General features: G+C 42.4%; 1 protein-coding gene across 5 annotated transcripts in view; it reads right to left on the bottom strand.

Annotated features, from left to right (window-relative positions):
- Nucleotides 1-26,107, bottom strand: part of St6gal2 (ST6 beta-galactoside alpha-2,6-sialyltransferase 2) — a 75,934-nt gene that overhangs the window by 34,053 nt on the left and 15,774 nt on the right. For all 5 annotated transcript variants that reach the window (XM_046420266.2, XM_046420265.2, XM_046420263.2 and 2 more), the window contains exon 2: nucleotides 531-1,527. In XM_046420266.2, the coding sequence (XP_046276222.1) occupies nucleotides 531-1,473 (943 nt within the window). In that variant the 5' untranslated portion in view covers nucleotides 1,474-1,527. The remainder of the gene's footprint in view (nucleotides 1-530; nucleotides 1,528-26,107) is intronic.

Here is a 26,107-nt window from a genome sequence, read left to right as displayed (position 1 = left end):
GGATTTGGTTCCTGAAGTAATCAAAATTGTCATCATGTCTCCTCTCAGCAGGGGACACACCTGACTGGGTGATCTCCTGCTGTTAAGAACCAAAGTGGAGACCTTTTGTTCCTCCCCCCTACTCCAGCCACCCAATGGCCTGCCCTGGCCTTTGCAGGCACCAATGGATGTAGACTGTGGTTTCTGTGGGAGCAATTTTTGAGATACCGGCAGTAGAGAAGGGACACAGGGTACCCGGAGGGTTGCCTTCCATCCCCACTGGCACTAGCTATAGGAGGAGCATCTTTCCAGCTCCCCAAGAATCCCTAGGATCCTGCTCTAGAATAGCTCTGCTGGACCAGTCTCTTTTGGTCCCAACCAAGGGAAACCCTTTGTCGGCTCTTCAGCTAACGTTGGAAACATCCAATGCACGCCCCCCCCCCCCCGCCTTTCCCACCAGTAATAGCCCAGAGGTGCGCACAAAAAGAGCCAGACCCCCATTCCCCACTGGCTCAAGATGGGGTGACGGGCATCCCCACGGTGAGACCCACCTATTTCCTCCCCCAAAGAGGAGTTGAGGATGGCGCCCGCGGACATGACCACGGCACAGCTGTGCAGGCCGCGGGGGTGCAGCTGGCCCAGAGGCACCGCGGGCACCAGCTGCCGCCAGCCCAAGGCGGAGAAGGGCGCCTCGGTGCCGTCCAGCGTCCTCACGCGCACGCGGCGGCGGAGCTGGCACAGCAGCTCGGCCCTGCTCAGCCGCGCCTCCCGCTTCCCGCGGAAGCGCACGCCGTGCTTGTTGGTGTTCAGGTAGTCCCTCATGGCCTTCTGCAGGCGCGGGTTCAGCATTTTGGAGGAGACATTCCCCTTCCAAAGCCGGTACAGGAAAGCCCTGGACATGGAGGCGTACAGCCTGTCGCCATCCTCGCGTTCCTCCAGTGTGTGGCTTCTCCCCTGCCTCCTGTGCCTCTTCTGCATAGGTCTCCTCTGAACTGCGCCCCCTGACAAAGCTGCCTCCTGCTGCGATGACTCCCCAAGGGAGGGGAATCCCAGTGTCCCCTGAGTATGGCTGTGCCACCCTGGCTGAGCCGCAGCAAAAAAGTAGTCGTCACCCTCCGGATAGAAAGCACTTTGAGATTTCCTCCCCACCTGGGATGAAAAGAGCTCTTCATTTTCAAACCCATCTTGGGCCTGCGCCCATCTCTGCGGGTCCTTTGGACCTGTGTGAAAGGAGCCGGCCGGGTGTCCACCTGGCAGCACCTTATCTGCATCCAAACTCCTGGGCGAGGAGGGCTCGTGCATGGCCCCCATGATAGCCCGCTGCTTGCCCTGGATGGGCAGCAGCCCTCTGGTCTCCAGGAAGGGGAAGGTGCTGGGCACTGGCTCAGCAGGGTCGCTGTCAGTGAAGTAGATGAAAATCGCCAAAAAGAGCAGACCCCACGCAAATATTCCAAAGAGCATTCGTTGTCGCCAGGGCTTCAAGTGTGGTTTCATGGCAGATCTCGGGGTCAGCACCTCGGTGTTCAGAAGCTGGGGCGTGGGAAGAGCCTGAAACACAGCCAGGAGCTACAGTTAGTCAGTGTGGGGCTGGTGACAAACCAACCTGGGCGTTGTTGTTGACAGGGAGGGGGACTGACAGGGGCATCAGAAATCAGAATCATTCGGGAGCTTCACTACATCCAGGGGTTCTGTCCATCCCTGACTTGCCTCACCTCCTCAGTCCAGAACCTTGGGCTGTCCCAGGTGTCTCAGGGATGCGTCTGGCTCCTCACCACAGTGGGATACTCCAACAAAACGCCCCTGCATCCGAGTTTATAGAATCCCGATTTTGTGGAGCTAGGCAGAAGAGTCAAGTATCGTTTCCCTGTTCTTATCTGCCGATCAGTCTGCTAAAGGCTCAAGCTCATATATTGTACACCAGGTATGCTGAGCATTTCTAAGGGGTGACAACTAGATTTGATTCCTCACAGTCTCCTGGACCCAGAAGGCTGCCTGGAACATACCATGTATGGCACTAAGTAAGGAAATGTCTCAGAGACCCTGGTGGCCGTGGATGAATGTCATGCCAGAGTAGGTTGATTTCAACAGTGCCCCCAGATAACACCCTCCTACTTCTACAACCAAGTCAGAATCACCAATGCCAAGCAGTGAACACTGAAGAAATACCAGCAGTTAGCTTGATTTGTGCTGGGCTCTGTACTTAGCATCTGTCCTGGGTGATCTCATTTGGTCTTTTTAGTACCTAGTAAGTTAGGAAATATTGCTATATTCATGTACTAAATGAGGAAGCTAAGGCCCAGCAAGGCTAAGCAACTCTCAAAACCACAGAGATAGCCCGCAGCAGATATTACATACCCATCTGGTTGATGTAAGGTTCACACTTTTAACACTAAATTCTGACTCCATCTGCTCATACCAACTGAAGTTATATTTTCTAAATTAGACACTCCAAACTATCTGTGGTAAAGGATCATTTTCCCCCAAATTGTCACGGTCTGGTATATTTATATTTCTTTCCATGCCTGAATGTCATGGCAAAGTCTAATATCTGTCCAAGTTTCTAAGTGCTTACTCACCAGTTCTGTATACATCACTTTGGCAACTGGTAATGAGCAGTTTGCTAAGGTGCAGTCTGGGGCCACTCTTAGAGTGGCATCTTCTACATTACCCGCCTAACTCACGAGACAGTGATTCAAGCTGTAATGCGCAGTGGGAAGATCTAGAAGTTGTTTCCAGTATTTCAAGGTATCTAATAGAATTGGAAAATTACCCTTAATAACCATTGCTCTGCTCGCGCTGCAGTCGTGTGCATTGCAATAAACTCTGACACTAGCATTCTGAAGTCTCCAAGAGTTCAGTCATGCACAAGACTGTCCTCACTTTGGGAGCCAGCTGTGTTATCCACACTTCTTATGTTTCAGCTACCCATCTGGAGTTACCCATCAAATCTGGTACTCTATTAGAAAGACTAACTGAAGTCAGGCAAGTGCTATACTTATGGTTATAGTTTTATCATACAGATACATATAGGGTGATATTTGGAGGGAATTCAAAGTTTCCAAACCCTCTCCTATGGAATCTGCATGTTTCCCTCCTGGCACATTGAAATGTTCACCAACCAGAAAGCTCCACTAAGCCTTGGTTTCAGAGTTTTTAATTGAGGTTTTATTACATTAGCATAACGGATTGAATTGTTGGCCATGTGACTGAACTCAGTCTCCAGCACCCCTCTTCTTCTTGAGATTCCCAAATTTCCAACTTTGTAATGATGTTTCAGGTGATCAGTCCCCAACCTGAAGCTATCTAGGGATGCTTTGTGAATCACCTCCTCTTGCTTAGGAAAATTCAAGTTTCAGAAGCTCCAGGACAGGAACCCAGGGAAAAAGCCAAATTCTTTGCCACCAATTCTGCAGTCCTTCCTTTAAAGGCTGTCTTTCTGCTTCTGGTTGGGAATTATCATTTCCTAATTTCCCTGCACTGAGGAACAGTGCTCAGTGGGCAATTTCAGAGTGGGAAACAGAAGTTCCTTATTTCAGCATTAGCTTGAGAGAATATTTTTAAAATACACAGACAAAGGTGAGGTGTGTGCTGAGTGGAGGGGTGTGCAGGAAGGAAAATGAAGCCTTCAGCTCTTGGGAAAGAGAAACTTCTGGCTGGAGGGCCAGGGCCTCCCTCCCCCAAAGATGAATTAATGTCGCCTTTAGGGGTGTCAGAAAGCTGCAGTGAACCTGCTAAATTCCACAAAAAGTTTCAGATGATCAGATACAGAGTTCATTATGTGAAAACACCTAGCTCCGAGCTGCAGACATGGGAAGCCTTGCTTGTCAAGGGGTGATGATGGCAGACATGATGGTGAGGGAGAACAGGAGGATCTGGGACATACAAAAAGGGAAGGACAGGACTCCATGACAGTTTGTTCTCTCTGTCTGGAAGTGGGAAGAGGTGGGATCCAGGCAGCCCTCAGAGCTCCACAAACGGCATGAGGATCCCAATGCAAAAGGCTGCTGCTTCCCCAGGTAAGACACATGTGGCTCCCTCAGTAATTATAGAAAGGAGTGGGTTTGCTGCTTTCATTCGTGATTAGACTTCAACTTTTAATAATCTAAAAGCCTTTGCTGCAACTTCTGTAGCTTCGAACCTTCTGTTGCTAATTAAGAGAACATTCTCCAAAATGATTAAATCTCAAGGCAACTGCAAGTACTCTGCTAGCAAAATGCTACAGAAATCACTCTAAGTATGGTGGGTCTCCGCCATCAGCATTATTTGAACAAATCCAGGGTAGAGAGGTAGGAGACTGTCATCAATGTGAAAACTATGCATTGTGCTTTTCCTTGAAAGAAAAACACAGCCTAATAGAAAGAAAGGGAGGTTTGGCTAAGCAATAGAAAGCATATTTTCCCCCTAATACAGTGCATCTGAAATATCGTAATGACATAGCTCAAACAAAGTCGTCTGTTAGACTCACTGCTATATGCCATCATTAGCTGGTGTGAAATAAATGGCATCAGGGACGTGTTAGAGGCCCATCAGGCAAATCATCTGTCCCCAAACGCCGATGGAAAAGTGCTCCCTAATCAGACCTTCACGTGTGCTTTGTCGATGGTGGTTTAAGTGACTAAGGCTGTGGACTTGTTGCCAGTTTTCCCCTGGGAAGAGCTCTGGCAAGATTACACACAAACCAGATGCAGTGTGGCTTTCTCTTCCTTCCCACAGCAATTCCGACGTGATTACCTGGCAGTGGGAAGGTTTGGATTCCCAGTGGATGTTCTCAGCCTGTTGGCACTACTTTTTCCCATTCCCACTCTTCCTCCTACTTCTGTTCTCTTTCTCGCCAACCCTCTAGGTAACCTCTATTTTTGCAGGCCAAATCAAAAGTGCCCCCACTGCTGCAAATTATTTTAACTGTTCTGCTTGCCTAGGAAGGTTGGTGGGTGCCCGTATCTTCCATACTAATTCCCAAACAAAGGAGTGAGTCGCATTCCCTCATTGATACTCAGGACTAGTACAAAAGAGTGTTTAAATGCTCCTTCCGATTGTTCTGAAAGAAATCACATTTTCCAAAAGGCACAATTTATCACAAGTTGTCAGATGAAATTATGAAATGTAAACACTGCCGCAGACAAACATTACAATGCAGCTTAGGTTAATGCTGCTAACTTCTTATTTTGTTCAAGGGCAGAGAGAGGTTAATTCTAGGCCTTTCTGCTTTAATGATGTCCCTCCCAAGCCCTGCGGTTGACAAGTTTTATCGCCAGTTTTCTTGAATGGAGTCCTTTTTTTTTTTTAACACACTTTGATGTGTCTGCTATAAACGCCAGCTTGCCAGGTTTTTCTATGGGTCTGAGAAACACCAATGTGTGTGTGTGTGTGTGTGTGTGTGTGTGAGAGAGAGAGAGAGAGAGAGATGTCTGCACTAATCTTAAAGCTAAGTTTTTATTTTAATGTTGAAATAATAAAGATTTAGTGTGTGAGCTATAGTGAGACATTCTTGTAGCTTAATAGCCTTCGGGAGTCATTTTCTTTCGAGAATCATTTTTCTAAAATTAGCTCTTGTCACATATCTGAGAAAACTCTCAGTCTGTGTGAGAGGAAGATCCTCCCCCGCTGGAATTCTATCTCATCACAACCTCGCGGTCCCCTTTTACAATGGACTCTTTCCTTTTTCCATTTTTCATAATATAAGAACATTTTCATGCTGCTAAAGGCAGAACGCTAAGTCGAATCCACTCCCTCATTCATTCTCCTTAGTCCCATTCCATTCTTAAGCTAATGTCCAGAAGAGGAGAAAGAAAAGGTCGGCCAGGTCAGCAGGGCACTGTGGTGGTGGGACCCCAGGCTCCTTCTCTAGGGAGCAGGATTTGTCAGGCCTTTGTCCCAGGAAAGGCAGTCCCATGGCAACTGGGGCCTCCTCTTTGTGACCCAGGGCTGTGTGACTCCAAATGGATGTGGCTTCCATGATCTGTGTGCTAGGAAGAGTTCTACTAGGACTGACAGACTCGAAGGACCTTGCTTGGCAAAGGTGTAGGTTTAAAACACTGGGACCAGGGCTTCAGATATGTGAGATACAATGGAGATGCCTGCAGGCTCCTGAAGGCTCCTTGGGCCACCAAAGTGGGTTGGGCTGTAGAAAGGTTCCAATCAGTATTTCTGAAATAAGTGAAATAAATGATTAAAAGTAACGAGAGGTGGGAGGGAAAGGGAGAAAGAAGGGAAATTGCATGGAAATGGAAGGAGACCCTCATTGTTATACAAAATTACATATAAGAGGTTGTGAGGGGAAAGGGAAAAAAAAAACAAGGGAGAGAAATGAATTACAGTAGATGGGGTAGAGAGAGAAGATGGGAGGGGAGGGAGGGGGGATAGTAGAGGATAGGAAAGGTAGCAGAATACACTAGTATGACAGTATGTAAAAACGTGGATGTGTAACCGATGTGATTCTGCAATCTGTATACGGGGTGAAAATGGGAGTTCATAACCCACTTGAATCAAATGTATGAAATATGATATGTCAAGAGCTTTGTAATGTTTTGAACAACCAATAAAAAAAAGGAAAAAAAAAAGTAATGCAATAAACTGGGGAATGTATGGCCCTGGGATTTCCTACACGTGGGCTCCTGGTTGGGTTAGGAGGGAGGCTGTGTGTAGCCTGCTGTGCTTCTCAGCCTGGCAGGAGGGTTTGGGCCTCTCTAAGTACAGTTAGGTCGTTGACAGTCGGATGGCAGGCTTGCTGGATGGCTAGGGTTGTATTCTCAACAGCAGCCACAGTACTAGTCAGGGTGCTGTGGGGTGAACTAGCAGCAGTGATCAGAGGCTGCCATTTACCAAGTACCCAATGTGTGCCGGGTTTATACCAAGCACCTCACCAGCATCGTCACGTTTCAGTTCATTTCAGTTTAGTTTACCATAAGCTCTTTAGTAAGCATCACCGTTGCCATCTAGCATACAGAAAACTGAAGCTCCAAAAGGTTCTTTCTTTCTTAGTTTTTTTTGGTCCAAAGCTACTTTTTTTTTCATTGTCATTGATTGTCATTGATCAACTTTATATCTATATATGTGTTGTGCGTGTGTGTATATATATATATATATATATATATATATATATATATATATATATATAAATGCTGGGGATTTAACTGTAACTCAGGAGTGCTTTATCATTGAGCCACATCTTTTTTAGTTTTTATTTTGAGACAGAGTCTCACTCAGTTGTTTAGGGCCTTGATAAATTGCTGAGGCTGGCCGATAACTTGTGATCCTCCTGCCTTAGTCTCCTGAATTGCTGGGATTATAGGCATGTACCACATTGCGTGGCTCAACTTTACAATTGTAATGAGTTCTTTTCCTCTCTGCCATGAACTACTATGTCTAACTTCAGGCGAGTTCCCTAAGTCACCCAGATCAGTTCATCCCCTCACATCCATCCTGGACATCCCTGTTCCTATTTGCTGGAGTAACTCATTTTCCTGGGGAGGCTCCAGCTCCAGGCTCCATATTTCTGGCATTCACTGGAGATACCTTAAGTCTTGGGACACCCCCCAAGTGGACTTTGCCTGGTCACAATGGATTGCCAATCCACGCACATTTCCAGGGAGGCTGCAGGCTTCAAAGCCTATGATCACTGCACTGTGCCAGCCAGGAAGGAAGGCAACGGGACTCACTGCATTGTTATTAAGTTTCAGGACTACTGAATGTGTGGAGGAGAAATAAGCAATGCAGAAGTGCTTTGATGATGAGGAAGTCTAGAGTCGGATATGGATGCATCAGTATGGAAGAGGGATTGGTTATTTCAAGCCAGTGCAACACCTGGGCCAAATGTTCCTGGGTTGAGAGTAAATACACAGGCACCGATGTAGTAGGCTCAGGTTGGACAAGGGTGGGCTGCTCTTATTGGATGATGGCATTGTCTTTCTGGGTTCAAATAATTTCCACGGTATGGGGTGTTTGCTCAAGAGGCAGGGCAGATGGGAAATGGCTTAAAAGGCAAAGACTCACACATGTGAGTCACTCTGGGCAGCATTCCGATGGGGGAAGGGGAAGTGGAAATGATTCCAGACGTCTATCATTGGTTGTGCAAAGACAACACAAGCTGCCTACCAGCCAGGGTCTGTTGGCTTCCTGAGACAGCATTCATCTGCTTTGGACACGGTGTCCTGTTTGTTTTTCGATAATTAGCAATTCAAATATTTACACTTCATACCAATGTTATGCCCAGACTCATGGCTGGAGTGATATATTCGCTTTGGGCCTCATATGGAATTGTCAAGAAGATGGAAAGGTGCAGACCTGCCCTTGAGTCTTGAAAGGTCAGCTTGGATTCTTCAAAGACAAATGGGCTTTGGAGTCAAAGTATTGGTGGCTCTGACAAGGGGACTTCTGTGCCAGCAGAGGCCACCATTTAAAGAAGCCATGGAGGATCCTAGCCCAGAAGGGGCTTCACCATGGGCTGGCCATGGGTGGGCATGGATGGTGAAGGAATGCTGGCTCCACTCCAGCAGGGAGTCAGGGCTGTGGGGCTTTGGTGTTGCAGAGTGATCCAGATGACAATAACCATCAGGAGGAGCAAAGGCAGAGGAGCAAAAGCACTAGGAAGCCTAGTGGTCACACAGGGTGCTGCGTGGATAAGCCCTTGGAGCCTCAGTTTCTTCATCAAATGTTGAGTCATAACAGTGCTTAAATCATCACTGCTTTATGAATGAAACAAGTAATGAAAAATGGGACATGTTTAGCTCCACCTGAAGTGACAACTCAGTTGATATCATTTTTCAGTCCAGGTTCTGCAATTTTGTAAAAGTAGAAAAAGTAGCATCACAAGCATGGACTTCGCTGTGTTTGCTTTGGTGCCATGTGCATACACTTGAAGTTCTACCACTAAGCATCTCTCCTTTTAAATGACCCTAAATGGACATGTCCCAGTTTAGATAAACACTAGCGCCTGACTCAAGCTAATAAACACTAAATTAATCTAAGTAAAGACGTCTCTCTGGTATTTCAGTCCTAAAAATTAAACCTGTCCTAGACTGCATGGCTGATAAGTGTCTTCTAATGGATTTATTGTGCTAATCAGCTTATTATAGTTCAAGCCGCTATAATTCAACAAATAAATTTTAAGCCAAAGGTAAGGTTGGATATATATCACATGATGCTTTAGGGGTGGGGAACTGATTGAGATTGGGGGGAAATTAAGGTTGAAATATTTGAGCCACAAAGGCATGAACAAAGAGGATACTGTAGATCTGATTACAAAAATTTCTCTCAGAGAAGAGAAGTGGGCTTAGGGAAATCTTTTCAGGAGACTTCAAAGACCCCACATGGGGCATCTGTTTCTAATGCTGGAAAAAATTTCATGTGGAAAGAGATGCATAAAACTAAATAAATTTAAAAAGAAAACAAAGCTAAGTGTCTTAGCTCCATATCCTCGAGCTAATTTTAGAAATAATCCTGAGGGGAAAATAGAAGCTGAAAAAGCAAACACACAAATTTGGGCCATTTATGTAAACTTTCAGAACATAGTACAAACTTACCTAGTAGCTACCTCTGAGGAAGGAGTAAAAAGATTTTGATGGGTGGGAGGGAAGCAGGATGTGTGCATCGGTGCAAAAGTATTTCTTTTCTTATTAAGAAAGGATCTGGCTTGGTTCCGTAGCTTAGCTCTGATGAACTGAGCTGCTGTAAACATCGATGTAGCTGCATCACTATAGTAGGCTGATTTTAAGTCCTTTGGGTTTAAACCAACCAGGGGAATAACTGGGTCAAATGGTGGTTCCATTCCAAGTTTCCTGAGGAATCTCCATACTGCTTTCCATAGTGATTGCACCAATTTTCAGTTCCACCAGCAATGTATGAGTTTACCTTTTTCCCCACATCCTCACCAACATTATTACTTGTTTTCTTGATACCTGACATTCTGACTGGTATGGAACCAACAGATGGTGGATTCTCTTATCAATTCTCTAGATGCCCTTCAACGAATGGATAAAGAAAGTGTGGTACATATGCACAATGAAATATTACTCATCCATAAAGAAGAATGAAATTATGGCATTTACCTGTAAATAGATGGAACTGGAGACTGTCATCCTAAATGAAATAAGACAATCCCCCCCCCCAAAAAAGGATGAATATTGTCTCTGATATGTGGATCCTGACCAATAAGGAAGTGGGGAGGGAAGAACAGAAGTTCACTGGATTAGACAAAGAGGAAGGAAGAGAAGGGATGGGGGATGGGAATAGGAAAGACAGTAGAACAAATCCGACATAACTCTCCTGTGTTCATATATGAACACATGACCAGTGTAACTCCACATTATGTATGCCCACACAAATGGGATCCTAATTAGAATGGGTTGTACTCCATGTATGTATAATATGTCAAAATACACTCTACTGTCATGTACATCTAAAAGGAACAAATAAGATTTTAAAAAAGGAAAACAAATGAAAGGATCTAAAGTAAATATGAAAAAATATTAATAGGCCCTAAATCTAGGTATATAAACTTCTTTATTATACTAGTTTCACTGTTTTACTGCATACTTAAGATATTTGACAAAACTTGAAAAAGTGAAATTGTAAGAAAAGTTGTAAAAAGTTATAAAAATAAGAAAGCATTAATTGATAATCATTAATTCTGAATTTATCTATTTCCAAAGTCCCTTAAGTTACAACTCCTGCTGATCGAGTAAAGTGAGACATAAGGTGAACATATTATTTAGTTAAAGCTTCCATGGGATAACATTATTAGCCAAGAAAATAACTTTATAGCACCATTACTGAAAGCAAAGAAAAACCGAACTTATGGGGCACAAGGCTCCAGACCCTGGCTCTCCTGATCCATGTGAACTTAGGCAAGTTTCTGTACTCTGACCTCAGCTTCATCTTCTGTCAAATGAAGAGCATCCCAGCCTCATAGAGTTGTTACAGAAAAACCTGTGTTATTTTTTTTTATTTTAATTTTTCTTCCTACTTAACAAAATATTATACATATTTATGAAGTACAATGTGACCTTTTAATACAATCTGTGCTGATCAAATCAGGGGAATTAGCATTTCCATCACTTTACCAATTCTCTATGTTTGGAGCCTTTTGAGCTACTCTCTTCTAGCTCTTCATGTGACATATAATAGGTTATTGTGAATGATGGTTCCTCTCCTGTGCTCTAGAGCAGTAGAACTTTATTACTCCTAACTCTAAGTTGGTACCTGTATCTAATGGCTTCTGTCCCCTCTCTCTCCCTTCTCTAATAATCACTATTCCATTCTCTTCTGCTCTGAGATCAACTTCAATATATAAGAGAGAACATGGGGCATTTGTCTTCTGTCTATTAATGACCATTTTGCAGCACATGACAGGATTTCATTCTTTTCTATAGCTGAAGAGTATTGCATTGTGTATATGCATATATACCACATTTTTGTTACAAAAAAAGTTTACTCTGCAATACTTTCTCATAATGAATTGGTAAAAATAAATTTATAAACATTTTAATGATCAGAAATTAGATATAAACACTAAACATTTGTAAATCGTATTTAATATGAGCAAAGACTGGCAACTGAGAAGTGGTTCACTTGTGACTGGTCATCATCTTTATCCATTCATCCTTCAGTAGATACCTCAGTTGATTCCAGAACTTGGCTACTGTGAACAGGACTGCAGTGAGCATGGGAGTACAGGTATCTCTTTCTTATGCTGACTACAGATTTTAAATAAGAAAATGCAAATAGAGTACCTATTGTTACTCCCACAAACACTAAGTATCTGAACACACCGCCTATGCTAAGCATTCACATGTACCATCTGGAATCCAACTGCTGAGGACAATGGGGTCTTTCCTGGTGCTCCTGTTTCCAGTGTTGAGGGACAACTACGAATAGCATCCCAGCCTCTTTTCCCACTCTTTAATCTTTTGCACAGAAAAGGAATCCACAGTCTACTGAGAAATACTGATCATGGTATGACTATCTCTAGCCCTAAACTGACCTTCAAGTGGCTTGGCTCAAGGTCTAGACTGGGGTGTGCAGGGGGAAGGGAAGGGAAGCAGTGGCAATCCATCTGTTCCTCACACCCAGGCCACATGCATTGCATGGCTTCCTCAGTGGTACACAGGATAGCTTGACCTCCATCTGTCTGACATCTGCCCCAGCTAAGATGGTGAGCAGTTATTATTAGTCTTCCTTAAATCCTATCCTCAGAACTAGAGTTGAGAGCATTTTAAGACAGTAGAACAAATCAGACATAGGTCACAGTGAAGTTGCCTTGGAAGCCTCACTTGTTAATATGCAGTGGAGCTCGGATGGTACCTGGTGTCATTTTAGGTAGACAGGAGGAGGACAGTGATGGAGTTTGCTCTCTTCACCTCCCATGTTTTTGAAAACAGTCAAGAAAAAAAAAGACATTAGAACATTTTAAATTTGAATTTCACACCAATTGTTCCGTTTTCATGATATGAGGAAGAGTCAATATCTAGATTTAATAATTATGTCACAGTAACCTTAGTCAGTGTTTTGGTTTATAAAATAAATATGAATGCAAAGATGACCCTGGAATACACAAAAAAAAATCACCTAGGCAGATGCAGAGGTACGTGTGCAAAATCGTTGGCCTGTGAATTGTTTTCTGGGCAAGTAAAGACGCTTGTTGTTTGCTTTACAAGGTTCTTCAGAGAATGTGGCAGTGAAGCATTAACACTCCTGATGTTTGCTTTTAAGGATGGAACTTTCAAAATCTTATTAAACAAACATTGCAAGCTGTTGATGAACACCTTGCTCACTGTGATGGGATACGTGATCTATAGGCATGATGAGATAGGCCAGGTGTGTCTTCCCGGGTGGTGATTTAGCAGAAGGCATGGGGAGATATTCTATATTGAAGCACACATGCATACATATCTTGGAGTCAAATGTAAAATCAACTTTAATATTTACTACATAAGACTTCCAAGAAACTTCTCAGAGAAGGACTTGGCACTTTGCTCTCTGATCCCGTAGAGCTGAAGGTTCTCTGTCCATGGTGTGTGTGTGTGTGTGTGTGTGTGTGTGCGCACACACATGCATGCAAGTGCACAAGGAAACACAGAATTGTCAGCCCCATTACACACTCACCTGCTGCTCCATTCATTCCTATGCTCTGTAGACATCTGAGCACCTGTACACATTGGATTCTAGGTGGACAATGCTGAGCATGGTAAGAACAGTCAGCCCTCCATGTTTGTGGGTTCAGCATCCTCAGAGTCAACCCGTTCTGCATGACATGGTGAAGTCCTAAATTTCCCCCCACCATATTTCCTTTTACCTCATGACCTTCCTTCTTTCCTCTCTCCATAGGGAAGGGAGGACCTCCCATCCTCAGAGGATAATTATCATAAGGGAACCAGAGGATGGTTATGTCAATTCTTGGTTTTTAATCTCAAAAACTACATTTTAATGGATGAGGGGAGAATAAAGTTGGGAAGAATATTTGCTGAGCCCATTTCCTCTGGCCCAAGAAGAGTTAAAAAAAAACACCTTTGGGTTGATGGAAGAGAAGAGTGGGAGCTGGAGCAGAAGAGTTAAATGGTGGTGAGTGTCTCTCAAGAGTCCAGAGATGTTTGGGGAGTGAATATATTAGGGGTCTTGCTCTACTCTTTACCTAGGACCACGTCTGGCAGAAATTCTGCACTTCACTGGACACCATAGCTCTCAGATGACTGTGTGCACCAGCGTTTTCTGTGCCCATAATGACGTAGAAGAAGAGCCATGTGTGACCTCCATACAGAGACAGTCACAGACCTAATGGGGATTTTTAGGCAAGGGTGTGCTGGGCATGGCAGTAAAAGTCAGCCCACCCTGTGAAGGCAGGAGATCAGGTGGAGGCGAACACTGGGACAGACAACTCCTGCCTTAGACAACCTCCAACCCCTGCCATGCCACGAGGCTCTCCAAACCTCCAGAATTACAGGGGTAACAGTAAACCAATGTTACCTGTATCTCTAAGTCAACTTTATTTAACCAATCAAAAGGTTTGGCTGAATTAGCAGTTAAATTTCCCAATATTGAGTGGAATGAGGTCTCAGAGTATAGATGAGGTTGGGTTGAACTTAAAGGTGAACTTCTTGAATTCTTGTGGGTATGAATTGAAAATATACACCTTCTACCTAAATGCATGGTTATAATTGTGCAGCATTTTCTGTATATGGAAGTCATTCACATCTATATGTACAGATGCTTCTTGATTCTGATGGAGTTATGTTCTGTCCTAAAAAACTATGGTAAGTTGAAAATAGCATAAGCCCCCCAAATGCGTTTAATGCATTTAACTTACTGCACATCCTAGCTCAGCAACACCGCACACTGGAAAGTGTCAGCTGTTGACCCCTGTGATCTTGTAGCTGATTGGAAGTCCTGGCCTGCTGCTCATGAAAGAGTATCATATTGTGTATTGCTAGCTGGAGAAAAGATCAAATTTAAAATTAAAAGTTGCATTTCTTTGGAGGACATAGGCTTTCATACCATTGTAAAGTAATAAAAAAAAAATCACTTCTTGGTCTATTCCCTAAAGACCTAAAAAGAGCATGCTACAGGGACACTGCTACATCGATGTTCATAGCAGCTCAATTCACAATTGCAAGACTGTGGAACCAACCCAGATGCCCTTCAATAGACGAATGGATTAAAAAAATGTGGCATTTATACACAATGGAGTATTACTCTGCATTAAAAAATGACAAAATCATAGAATTTGCAGGGAAATGGATGGCACTAGAGCAGATTATGCTAAGTGAAGCTAGCCAATCCCTAAAAAACAAATGGCAAATGTCTTCTTTGATATAAGGAGAGTAACTAAGAACAGAGTAGGGACGAAGAGCATGAGAAGAAGATTAACATTAAACAGAGATGAGAGGTGGGAGGGAAAGGGAGAGAAAAGGGAAATTGAATGGAAATGGAAGGAGACCCTCAGGGTTATACAAAAGAACATACAAGAGGAAATGAGGGCAAAGGGAAAAATAATACAAGGGGGAGAAATGAAGGTCAGTAGAGGGGGTAGAGAGAGAAGAGGGGAGGGGAGGGGAGGGGAGGGGGGATAGTAGAGGGTAGGAAAGGTAGCAGAACAGGACAGTCACTAGTATGGCAATATGTAAATCAATGGATGTGTAATTGATGTGATTCTGCAATCTGTATATGGGCTAAAAATGGGAGTTCATAACCCACTTGAAGCAAAGTGTGAAAGATGATATATCAAAAACTATGTAATGTTTTGAACAACCAACAATAAAAAAAAAAAATCACAAGTCAAACCATAAGTTGAGCTACTGTAAATCAGAGATTGTCTACTTAACTCCAGAGCCACAAAACAACTTCCTATGTGATAGCTCTATGTAAATGTTTCCCAGAAATCCCAAAGTTAATGTCCAAACAGAATACTTATTATTCTCCTCCTGTAGTCTCCATCTGGCAAACAGCATCACTGTTCACCCAGCTGCCCAGGTCAAAACTTTGGTGTTATTCTTGATTGTTTCTTTTCCATTTCTTCCCGTATTCAGTGCCAACCTCTAGCCCCAATTCCAGAATATCTAGCCTCTGACAACACGGGCCTTTCCCATGGCCCCACTGTGGACCCTGCATCCTCTTCTATTCCAGGGTCATAACTTTTGAGCTGGTTTTCCCGATTCCCTCCTGCCTCTCTTTTTCAGATACTCCATGCCTCGGGCAGCATGGCAATTTTAAAGTGTAAATTTAACAGTGCCACCTCTGTTCCGAAGCCTCCATATTCTCCTTTATACTTCAAACTAAAACACTCCTGCGTTGGCATCCAAGGGTGTTCCTGGTGTGCTCCTGCCCATCTTTTTGCCCTCATCTCTTGCCCCTCCTCCAACCCCCTTCCTCCGGGGCTTCCTGAGCACAGTCAACTCCTGTTGCCCCAGGGCTTTCCAACAGGCTCCCCTCTGCCTGGGACAATGCTCCTCTTGAAACTGTCTGAATTCCTCCTTAAGTCTCAGCTCAAATGCCACCTATTCAGAAAGGTTTTCCTCCAACAATCCCCTATCCTCTCTACCCCTCATAGATGACTTTGTTTGGATTTTTTTAAAAATGTTTTTTTTTTTTTTAGCTGTGGTTGGCCACAATATCTTTATTTATTTATTGTTATGTGGTGCTGAGGATCAAAACCAGTGCCTCACGTGTGCATGCGGGGCAGACGCTCTACCACTGAGCTACAGCCCAGCCCCTTTGTTTGGATCATTGATACTGATCCTGACCCGATGGGATTATCTGTTTACGGCCTTTCTTCTCAAATGGGTTGTACACTTTCTTGTGGACCATGCATGGCATCCTCAGTGCCTAGGACAGTGCCCAGCACTTACTTCATACTCAGCCAGTCCAGGAAGGAAGTCAGGAAGGAAATGAAAAAGGTGTTCTCAGGCACCAGAACATGATTCCAGTTGGGGAGTGTGGGAAAGTCCTTTGGAGACAGAAAAACTGAGCTGGAATGAACAGATAGTGAAGAGTTAGGTACTTGGCACTTGGAGGCAGGAAGCATTTCAACTAGCTGGAACCTCAGTGGAGCAGTAGAGGGTTCAGGCAGCTAAAAACCATGTGCCACATGCTGCAATTTGGATAAGTTCATGGTTATTTAATATATATTCTTTATAAAGATCAAACTGCTTGTTATCTATTTTACATATCATGATAAAGAAATGCTGGCTTCTATGAAATAGACTAACTTTTTTTTTTTTTTAACATATTTATTTATTTATTTATTTATTTAGTTATTGGCAGACACAACATCTTTGTTGTTGGTATGTGGTGCTGAGGATCGAACCCGGGCCGCACGCATGCCAGACGAGCGTGCTACCACTTGAGCCACATCCCCAGCCCCATAGACTAACTTTTAAAGATATAATTTCAATGTCTTTATGATATCTAATTACATAAAAAAAACACTCTGGGTTTCAATATCTCTAACAGTGAAGACCTTCCTCACAAATGGTTTTGGCTAAAATTCATCCAGATGCCATCAAGATATGGGAACTCATAAGTACACCTTCTGGAAGTTTAATTTGTGACATATAGGAATAGGAAGAAAAAAGGGAAAATAATAATACAGGACCACCCACCCAGCTTTGACTGACTGCACAGAAGTTTGGCTGGCTTCCATAAGACCCCATGATGATCTCACCTGCACATGGGCACCAATGTCAAACCCTGGCAACCCAGATTGCCTCTTGAGATGTCAGTGACAGAAGTTAAAGGAGGAATAGAAGCATAAGACCACAGTTGTGGCTAACTCAACAGACTCTGAGCTGAAAACTAACCAGGGGGCCAGAGAAAGAACACATTAAAGGAGAAGAAAGTGCCGGAAGACTGTGAGTCTGAAATGACATTGTAAAACATAAGACCTGATGATTTCTGCTGCAATATCTATGTCAAATAAGGTATCTGGTTTTCTCCTGCTCAGCCTACCCCAACCCTTTTTCCTTACTTCTGAAGTCTCTCTGACTCAGGGGAAGCTCTGTCTTCCAGTGTGTAAATAACTCATGGCATGGAAACTGCTGACATACCCCTAGATAGACTACTCATTTATAAATATGTGTGTATATATTAATATATGTGTATATATTTATACACACACACACACACACACTGAAGTGTATCTGTGTGTAGGGGTGTGTGTGTACACACACACACACATATATATATATATGTATATATATACACACACATGTATGTATATATATGTAGTAATATCTTTGTGAGTTTGTGTGTATGTGTGTATGTGTGTGTGTGAGTGGTATACATATCCAGTTAGATATATATAGGTTGAGCATCCTTAATCCCAAATTTCAAATTCTAAAATGCTCCAAAAGCCAAAGCTTTCTAAAATGGGCTGACCTGATGCCACAGAATGGAACATTCCACACCTGACTTCATGTAGTGAAATGTGGTCAGCCCCAATATGGAATGAAGTGTACCTTCAAACTGTGTGTATAAGGTGAACATAAAACATAAATGAGTTTCATGTTTAGACTTGGGTCCCTTCCCAGGGTTTCTCATTATAGAAATGAAAATATTCTAAAATCCAAAAAATTCTGAAATATAAAACACTTCTGGTCCCAAGCATGTGGAATGAAAGATATTCAACATGCATGCGCGCACACTAACCCAATCTTCTTTTACAGAATCCTATAATTTAGTGAAAATAACTAGTAACATTGTCTTCATAGTAGATACCCATGTCAGCCAAGAATATTTCATAACTAAATAAAACAGCTGTTCATTTATTCTTATGTAAATATACAAACAATATTACAATTAGGGTGTCTGCATCTAATTTCCATGCTGAGTAAATGACATCTCCATAGCAGAAAAGAAATGCCTTATCCAACATTTGCTCACTCAACAAACATCTCTTATAAACCACACACTCAGACGTAAAATTATTAGTGATCATTCCACATGTGACATGCGCTTCAATGAAATGCTAATGCTGCGGCACTCCGGTAATAAAACAGTACCGATCTTTATGTTGCCTCTCACTCCAGTGTGCATTTGCTCATTTTATTTCTGCTCTTGGCAAGATTTAAATAAAAGCTTTTCTTCCTTTGCTCTACAAATGTTTGCAGCAGCTATATTACACTGACTTAACACAGCATTAACTACAGTACAAATATACACTCCCCAGATTGCTTTTTGAAAAAGGAAAATGTTTATGATGTCTATCACAGAAACACTGAATTCATCAGTTTAAAATTTATTTAAAATGTCAGATGAGTTGGATAAAAATCTATATCTGGAATTCATTTCTGAACAGTGTAGGGTTATTACTTTGATTTCATAGGAAAAAAAATACCCCCCCCAAATGTTTTGCTTTCTCAGAATATAAAGTTCAAGTTAAGCCATGTATAGCTACTGTGAGTGTATACTGTATTATATGCACACACACGAAGAAGAAGAAGAGGAGGAGGAGGAGGAGGAGGAGGAGGAGGAGGAGGAGGAGGAGGAGGAGGAGGAGGAAGCAAACAAAACCAAAAAAACAAACAAACAAAAAAATCATTTCTGGCTTGGTTGCCTTTCTCATTGGAGTAAAATTATATTTCAATAAAGTAAACTATCAGTCTTAAGTGAAAACATGGGAGTATTTTGGGCTGAAATGACCCAGGCACTAGGCTGAGGCAGGACACAGAAGAAACGTTAAGACAGAGATGGCAGTGCAACCAAATTGCTGGAAAAACCAAATTGCTGAACTATTTTAGATCTAAAGAGTTTGACAGATAAAATAAGTTTGTATTTTCCCAACCACCAAATAAATGCATACAATTATAGAACCATGCGTCCACTGCTTAATAGTACAAATGCTTCATTTGTCTTCGACAAGTCCAAGAACACATTATCAGTGGGGGCATTTTCTCCCTCCATTCTGGAGACTGGGAGACTTGTCAAACTGGGACAGATCCTATAAGAACTTAAACTTTCTCTTCTTATAAATGAGGAATTTGTGGTCTGGAGAAATGAAGCACGTTACCTATCGATATCAAATTGAAGGCAGACAGAGAATGAAAACATAGGTTTCTCGGCTCACGTTCATTGTCTTGTTCTCTGTCAATATGTGATGGAAAGGGACTGAAATACCAAAAAACCCCACATAACTGTGTTCTACTTAAGATATGCTCCTTGTCATCTTATGATCCTGACTAGCCTGGACCATGGATTCGACTTCCAGAGCAGTCCCGTATTGTTAATGACGGGATGTGTTCTAAGGAATGTGTCGGTAGTCGGCATCATCACAGCATGTACTCATGCAAACTAGGATGGCCACATGTCTCTAGGTGATAGAACTTATGGGGCCATCATCCCATACACAGACCAATCCTTTGCTGATGGGAGTGTCATTAAGTTGTATATGACTATGCTTTAAAGTTCGGTAGCTAAACAGAATGTTGTGGCAACTAGAAACCTCAAGAATAAAATTACTACATCGTAAAAATCTCCAGAATCATTCCAATGGAGTTCAAAATATCTTGGGGAGCATAGAGGGCCCCCAGTCTAAAGCAACATGTTTCTGAGGCTGGTCCTGGAGCAGGTCACCAGGAGATGGTGTCCACACAACAGGTGGGCAGTAGCCTCAGTGCCTCTGTGAGCCAAGGGAAACACACTGGCAGACTGAGATGAACCTGTGTCATCTTCAGTTCTCAACACTACAAACTAAGACGCGTAATCAACGTCTCACAAGGTGTCTGTGGACATCAACAGAGACTAGATGTAAAAGTGATGCGGTGCTAGGAAGAGTTATTAAGTGCGTGTCCTTTCCTTGTATTTGGAAAGATGGCACAAAAGCTATGGAACGATATTTCCCAGTGCATGGTGCTTGCTGCTGCCTTAGAATCTCTAAGCATGTGGGTTTAAAATGCAAACTCCTGGATTCACTCCAGACTTACTGAACCACAATGTCCAAGGGCATGGCCCATGATCTGCCTCTTAAAAACTTCTCATGGGAGGGCATGTCCCTGAAAGGGCTGTGGGTGGATGAATGAAATGCGGAGAGGCTGGAAAGAAGGGCAGCTGCATTCCGGGTGTGCCTTTGGGGGAGGTTTGGCAATCTGGGCATGTTTCCCACAGAAACAGCGTTAAACACATTGACTGGAATTCGCAAACTACCCACAGAGACCTTGTCTAACCACAATCTGACATCTCTCGACATCTCTACCAAAACCTGCCTCTCCCTGCAACACTTAAACACTAGAGACCACGTGCCACACCAGTAACACACCTACATGCCTTGGCGAGGGCTACCTGATCCTCTCTAATTTTCCCTGGTCCCTTCTTGCATTGTTTTTGGGGGGATTGAACTCAGGGGCACTCGATCACTGAGCCACATCCCTAGCCCTATTTTGTATTTTATTAGAGACAGGGTCTCACTGAGTTGCTTAGTGCCTCACTAAATTGCTGAGGCTGGCTTGGGATCCTCCTGCAGCCACCTTTGGAGCCACTGCGGATGTAATACAGGCATGCACCACCGCACCTGCCCCCTTCCTGCATTTTCATGGCACTTCATACCTAACCATTCCTCCCTGGGCAGAACCTTCAAATGATGAGTGGTTGGCACATTTCACTTCCAGTATCTTATGTAGAAAAAAAAAGATAAATGAATGAAAGAATGAATGTGGTATTAATTATACTTGCAAAAATATTACCATAGCATCTAACACTGTTATTTTTGCAAAATAGATTCAAATTTCAGGGCTGGAGGTTTAGTTTAGTGGCAAGCACTTGTATAGCACGTGCGAGGCCCTGGGTACTATCCCCAGCACAGCAAAATATAAATAAATCAATAAATAATATAAAAACAAAGGTATTCCAATTTCCACTGGATATGGCAAAGATAATAAGCATCTGAGTCACAAATAAATATATTCCCAACATAGGCTGTTTTGTTTTTTTCATTAATTAGGTATATCAACATGGTCAAGTTACTAAACCACAGATCAGTTTATTCTACTACAGGAGTAGGGTAATATCACACAGCTTATCCTGCCTTTAAGAGGATTTTAATTGGGCTCTATACGAAAGGCAATTAATGTATTGCCAGGCACCGATGCTCAAAGAATGTTCATTCTCTTCTCCTCCTTTCCCAATCTCTGATGGGTTCGGTAATGGCCTACAAAGCCACAGCTTGTAACAAATCTTTCAAGAAGAACTTCTACATTAAAGCGGTTCCTACTCTGCAGCATGCTGATAAATGTTTTACAATTGCCTCTCAGGGAAGGAGAGTGGGGAAAGAGGCCCAATTGCCAGCATTTGCCCATTCTGTATAAATATTTCCACCATAAGCCAGTTTCAATAATACCAGTGTGATGTCACTGAGCAGACCTGGGACAAGATCTGGGAAAGCTCATCTTTGTATACAGTATAAATAAAATCACTAGTAAGGGGTGAATGTTGAGTATTTACAACCTTTACTTTTAATTCTGTTGAATAATTGGCTCTGAACACTCCTGAAAAACTACAAGTCAACTCAGGCCCACCATAGTTTTTCACTCCATCAAGAAAACCCTGAGCCACATAAGAAAATTAAGTCCAGGCACTTCAGACACCTAGATAGCTTTTTGTATGCAGGCCCCTTAAAACATGCGAAAACACATGCTCAGAGTTTTCTTTTTGGCACCAGGAATTGAACCCAGGGGTGCTTAACCACTGAGCTATATCTCTAGTCATTGTTTTTGTTGTTGTTTACTTTTATTTATTTATTTTTTTTGAAATAAGGTCTTACTAAGTTGCTAAGTTCCTGATGCTAACCTTGAACTTGTGATCCTCCTGTCTCAGTCTCCCTAGTTGCTGAGATTACAGGCATGCGCCACCATTCCGGGCAATGCTCAGAGTTTTAAGGGGTGAATTGTGGCCAACAAATAGCATGTGTATAGTACTGAAATATGCATAGTACTGAAATACATATTTGTGCATAAGTCCCGTTAAGCAAAAGCTCCTCCTGTAGCGACAGCTGTACAGTTCTTAACAAAGGACAAGCACTCAATCCATAAAGGCGGCAATGATAAAACAAATTTATTGTACCTCTTCTCTATCACATCCTTATTACATTCATTGATGTATCTGGTTTCATTTTTACTTTAGGTGTTAACCTAGTTGGACGATTTCGGTGTGACAAAATTGATCATGTAACAATTTTGATCTATGTCAGACATCTGACACTCTCTCTTTAGACACGAAGAAACTGAGATACAGAGGGGACAAAAAATTGTGCACCGAGAGACATGGGGTTGGAATCCAGGCCTTGTATTTTTATAAAACGGCTCTGTTCTCCAAAACCTCTAAGGCAGTATGTTTTATTTGCTTATTCAATTGTTCAGACACTGACTCATTTCAAAAGAGATAATAAAATATATTTGTGACTTATAAAATGTTTTTTTGCAGCCTGTTCAATTCTAGAGGTGACATTTAATGACTCTGGCTTGCATTTGCATTAGGCTGCCTTACGACAATAGAACCATCATGTTTGAAGATTTGCTTAGTAGCAGAATTGATAGGAACTAACTTTTATTAAAGCCTTCCTAGGTACCAAGGGTAGTACTACATGGGCAATATAACCTTGCCTGTATTTAAACAGACCAGTTTACAAATTAGGTATTATTGTTGGTTCAGTTTTTCAGTGAGGATACAGGCTCCTTGAGGCTAAATACCACTGGATTGTCACTAGGGCCAAGCCCCAGGCATGTGACCTTAGCATCACCTACAATCCCACGCTCAGAAGGACCAGGCCGGCTTAATGTTGTCGTTCTAAAGTCTCAATGTTCCCAATAATATTGTCTTTGTCTTCGTGTTCTCAAAGCGAGGCTGGATGGGAGAGAATGAAGCGAACAAGAATGCGCATGTGCAGTGCAACGATGCGTCCACCGAACCTTGCTGTGCATTCACCAGCAGTGCCGGTGAGGCCCTAGTGCACATGGAGGTCTGGTCTCGATGCATGGCGCTCAGCAAGACTGAAAACAAGTACAAGGTCATCAACCATGTTGCCCTTATGACAGGGGGTCCCTTTGCCCCGAGAGGCCATGCTTTCTGTTTAAAAAAAAGCAAAAGCAGGGGCTGGGGATGAGCTCAGTCGGTAGAGTGCTTGCCTTGCATGCACAAGGCCCTGGGTTCAATCCCCTGCACCGCACCCCCCCCCCAAAAAAAAAGCGGGGTAGGGGGCTCCATGAAGATTGACCAAGTATGCCCTCACAGCCTTTCTTATTTCCCTATTTTAGCCAACTGCTGACGCTGGAAAGGATGCCATAGAAAAGCCCCGTCATACTCATTGGTAAACTGTGGGTAGGCACTTCACGGATCAAGAAGCGTAATTAAAAAAAAGAAAAAAGAAAGAAAAGAAAGCCAGAAAAACCAACCAACCAACCAACCAAACAAAAAACCCAATCAAAACAAAAAAAAAGACAGTCTCTCCACTGTTCTGGTAAGAAGGAAATACACATGAGCCAGCTGAGAGATAAGAACCGTGTGATTTCAGAGATTCTGAAAACTAGTTAAATGCTCTTTTATTTGCATTCAAAACTGGCACTATACAAGATAAAAATGAACAGTAAAATTCATAATAATAAAAATTTTAATTTTTCTTGACTTAGGACGTTAAAACACCATGACAAGGTGAGGGAGAGAAGGGAGGAGGGAAAGGAAGGGCAACACAATTTTAGTACATTTCAGTGCATGTTTTTCCTGCTTTCTGGAGAAAAATGACCCATTTTAATTTTGAACAACGTCCCCTAGTATCTGGACTTATTTGAACTCAGGTTGACTCCAAAGCCATTTTGCTCTGTTATCAGTTCATTCAGCCTCTCACTGAAAGCAATAAGGCTCTTTAGTTTTGAAAACTTGGGTCATTAGTCCTCTGTTGACAATCCAGACATCTCATAATTCATTATTTATTCCCTTTGCCTTTCCTTTCTTTCCCCCCTTCTTTTATCTGAGTCATTTCAGCTATCCTTTCTCCATTCATTGAGCAGATATTTACTCTGTGCCAGGGATATCTAACTCTGTTAACCTATGGCACATTGTTAAGCCTACAATTTTAAATTCAAAGGTGACAAAAATCATTTCTAAGAATCTTAATCTAAGCAAAAAGATGACAGGTTTTATTTAACTTCAACGTCTTTCTGTTTTTTTTCCCCCTCATATTTAATTATTTAACTTCATGGCAGATCTAATCTTTTAGAGCACTGGGCTGGATAGGAAGGGGGAGACTAGCAAAGAGCTAAGCCCACATCTAGTTTCAGAGAGCTTCCTCTGATGAGCACTGTACACAATACAAGGAGATTAAAATTCCATGTGCTTGAATCCCAGGAAGGGCCCAAAGTCAGGGAATTCCCATCCCTAAGCCTTTTATGATCTTTCTTCCTTAAGGTCCTCAAAACCACTGTCTGGTTTGTAAATTACATCAACTGTGAGTTATTTCAGAGAAAAAGGCATTATATTTTATTGTTTGTAATCTAAGAGCAAAACAAACTAAAAAAAAACCTATGTAGCTTTTCCTAAGGTTCCTTAAGCAAGAGCCCTCCCCCTTCCCCGCCCAGCAGATTTGCTAAACATGTAGCCAATTCTATCTTCTTTAACTATTCTGTTGTATTCTAATAATAACAGTGACAAGTTCTACCTTTGAGCCCTGTCCAGGGATGCTGGTTGGCAGTTAAAAATACTATTTGTCACCAGGCATGGCAGTGCACACCCATAACTCCAGCAACTTGGGAGGCTGAGGCAGGAGGATCACAAGTTTGAGACAACTAACAACTTAGCCAGATCCTCAAAAATAAAAATATATTTTTTTAAATAACTGACAGACATATCCGAGTTTATTTAACCTCCAGTAGTGGGGGAAAATACTCTTTGTCAAAAAAAGAACCAAATAAATCATTCATTTTCATTTTACATAGGAGAACCTGGAGCCCAGAATATGGCTCCTCCCACTACATATATAGAGGAAAAGGAAAAGAGTAACTCATCTGAGTCTATTGACTCCAGAGCCCCCATCTGTCCTCAAGACTGCCCTCTACAGTTACAAAATGCCTTCATATATTGTGCAGCTCAGTGACATATGGATTTCAGATTAAATGTCCAATTCTGACCTCTATTACACTGAAAATAAACTTTTCATAGGTCATAAATTTTTAGAACTGGCCATAATAAACTAAATATCTGTGTACAAGTCCCAAAGCAAAGATAACTGCCCTGAAAGCCTCTGGCAGCACTTCCGTAGGGCTGGCTGTTAATGCTGAAGTCCTGAGATGCTGTAGGAAACAGACACGAGAAACAAACAAGAAATGGGATTGGAGGCCAGAAGTTGAAAAAAGCAGAGGAAAGAACCCAATATTTACAACAACAACAATAACAACACCCCCCCAATAAACAAAACATAAAACAAAATTAAAACAAAAACAAAAACAAAAAAACCCTATCCCAGAAACCTAGCATCCTTATGGACTTTGGGGCCTGACAGTTACAATAAGTCAACTTGTTTCTGTTCTTAGGAAGCCAATTTCCAACTCAAGAATGTATCTTTCTTGTATAACTTTCTGCTCCCACAGTGTTAACTGTGGCTGGAGATGTGTAATAAACAAACAAACAAACAACAACAACAAAAAAAAAACCCCAATACATG

Source organism: Marmota monax, unplaced genomic scaffold (genome assembly GCF_021218885.2).
Source record: "Marmota monax isolate L192 unplaced genomic scaffold, Marmota_monax_Labrador192_F-V1.1 WCK01_AAM20220418_F8-fsc00204, whole genome shotgun sequence".
NCBI lineage: Eukaryota > Metazoa > Chordata > Mammalia > Rodentia > Sciuridae > Marmota > Marmota monax.
Note: the sequence above shows the minus strand (reverse complement) of the source record. Positions and strands in the feature narration are given on the sequence as shown.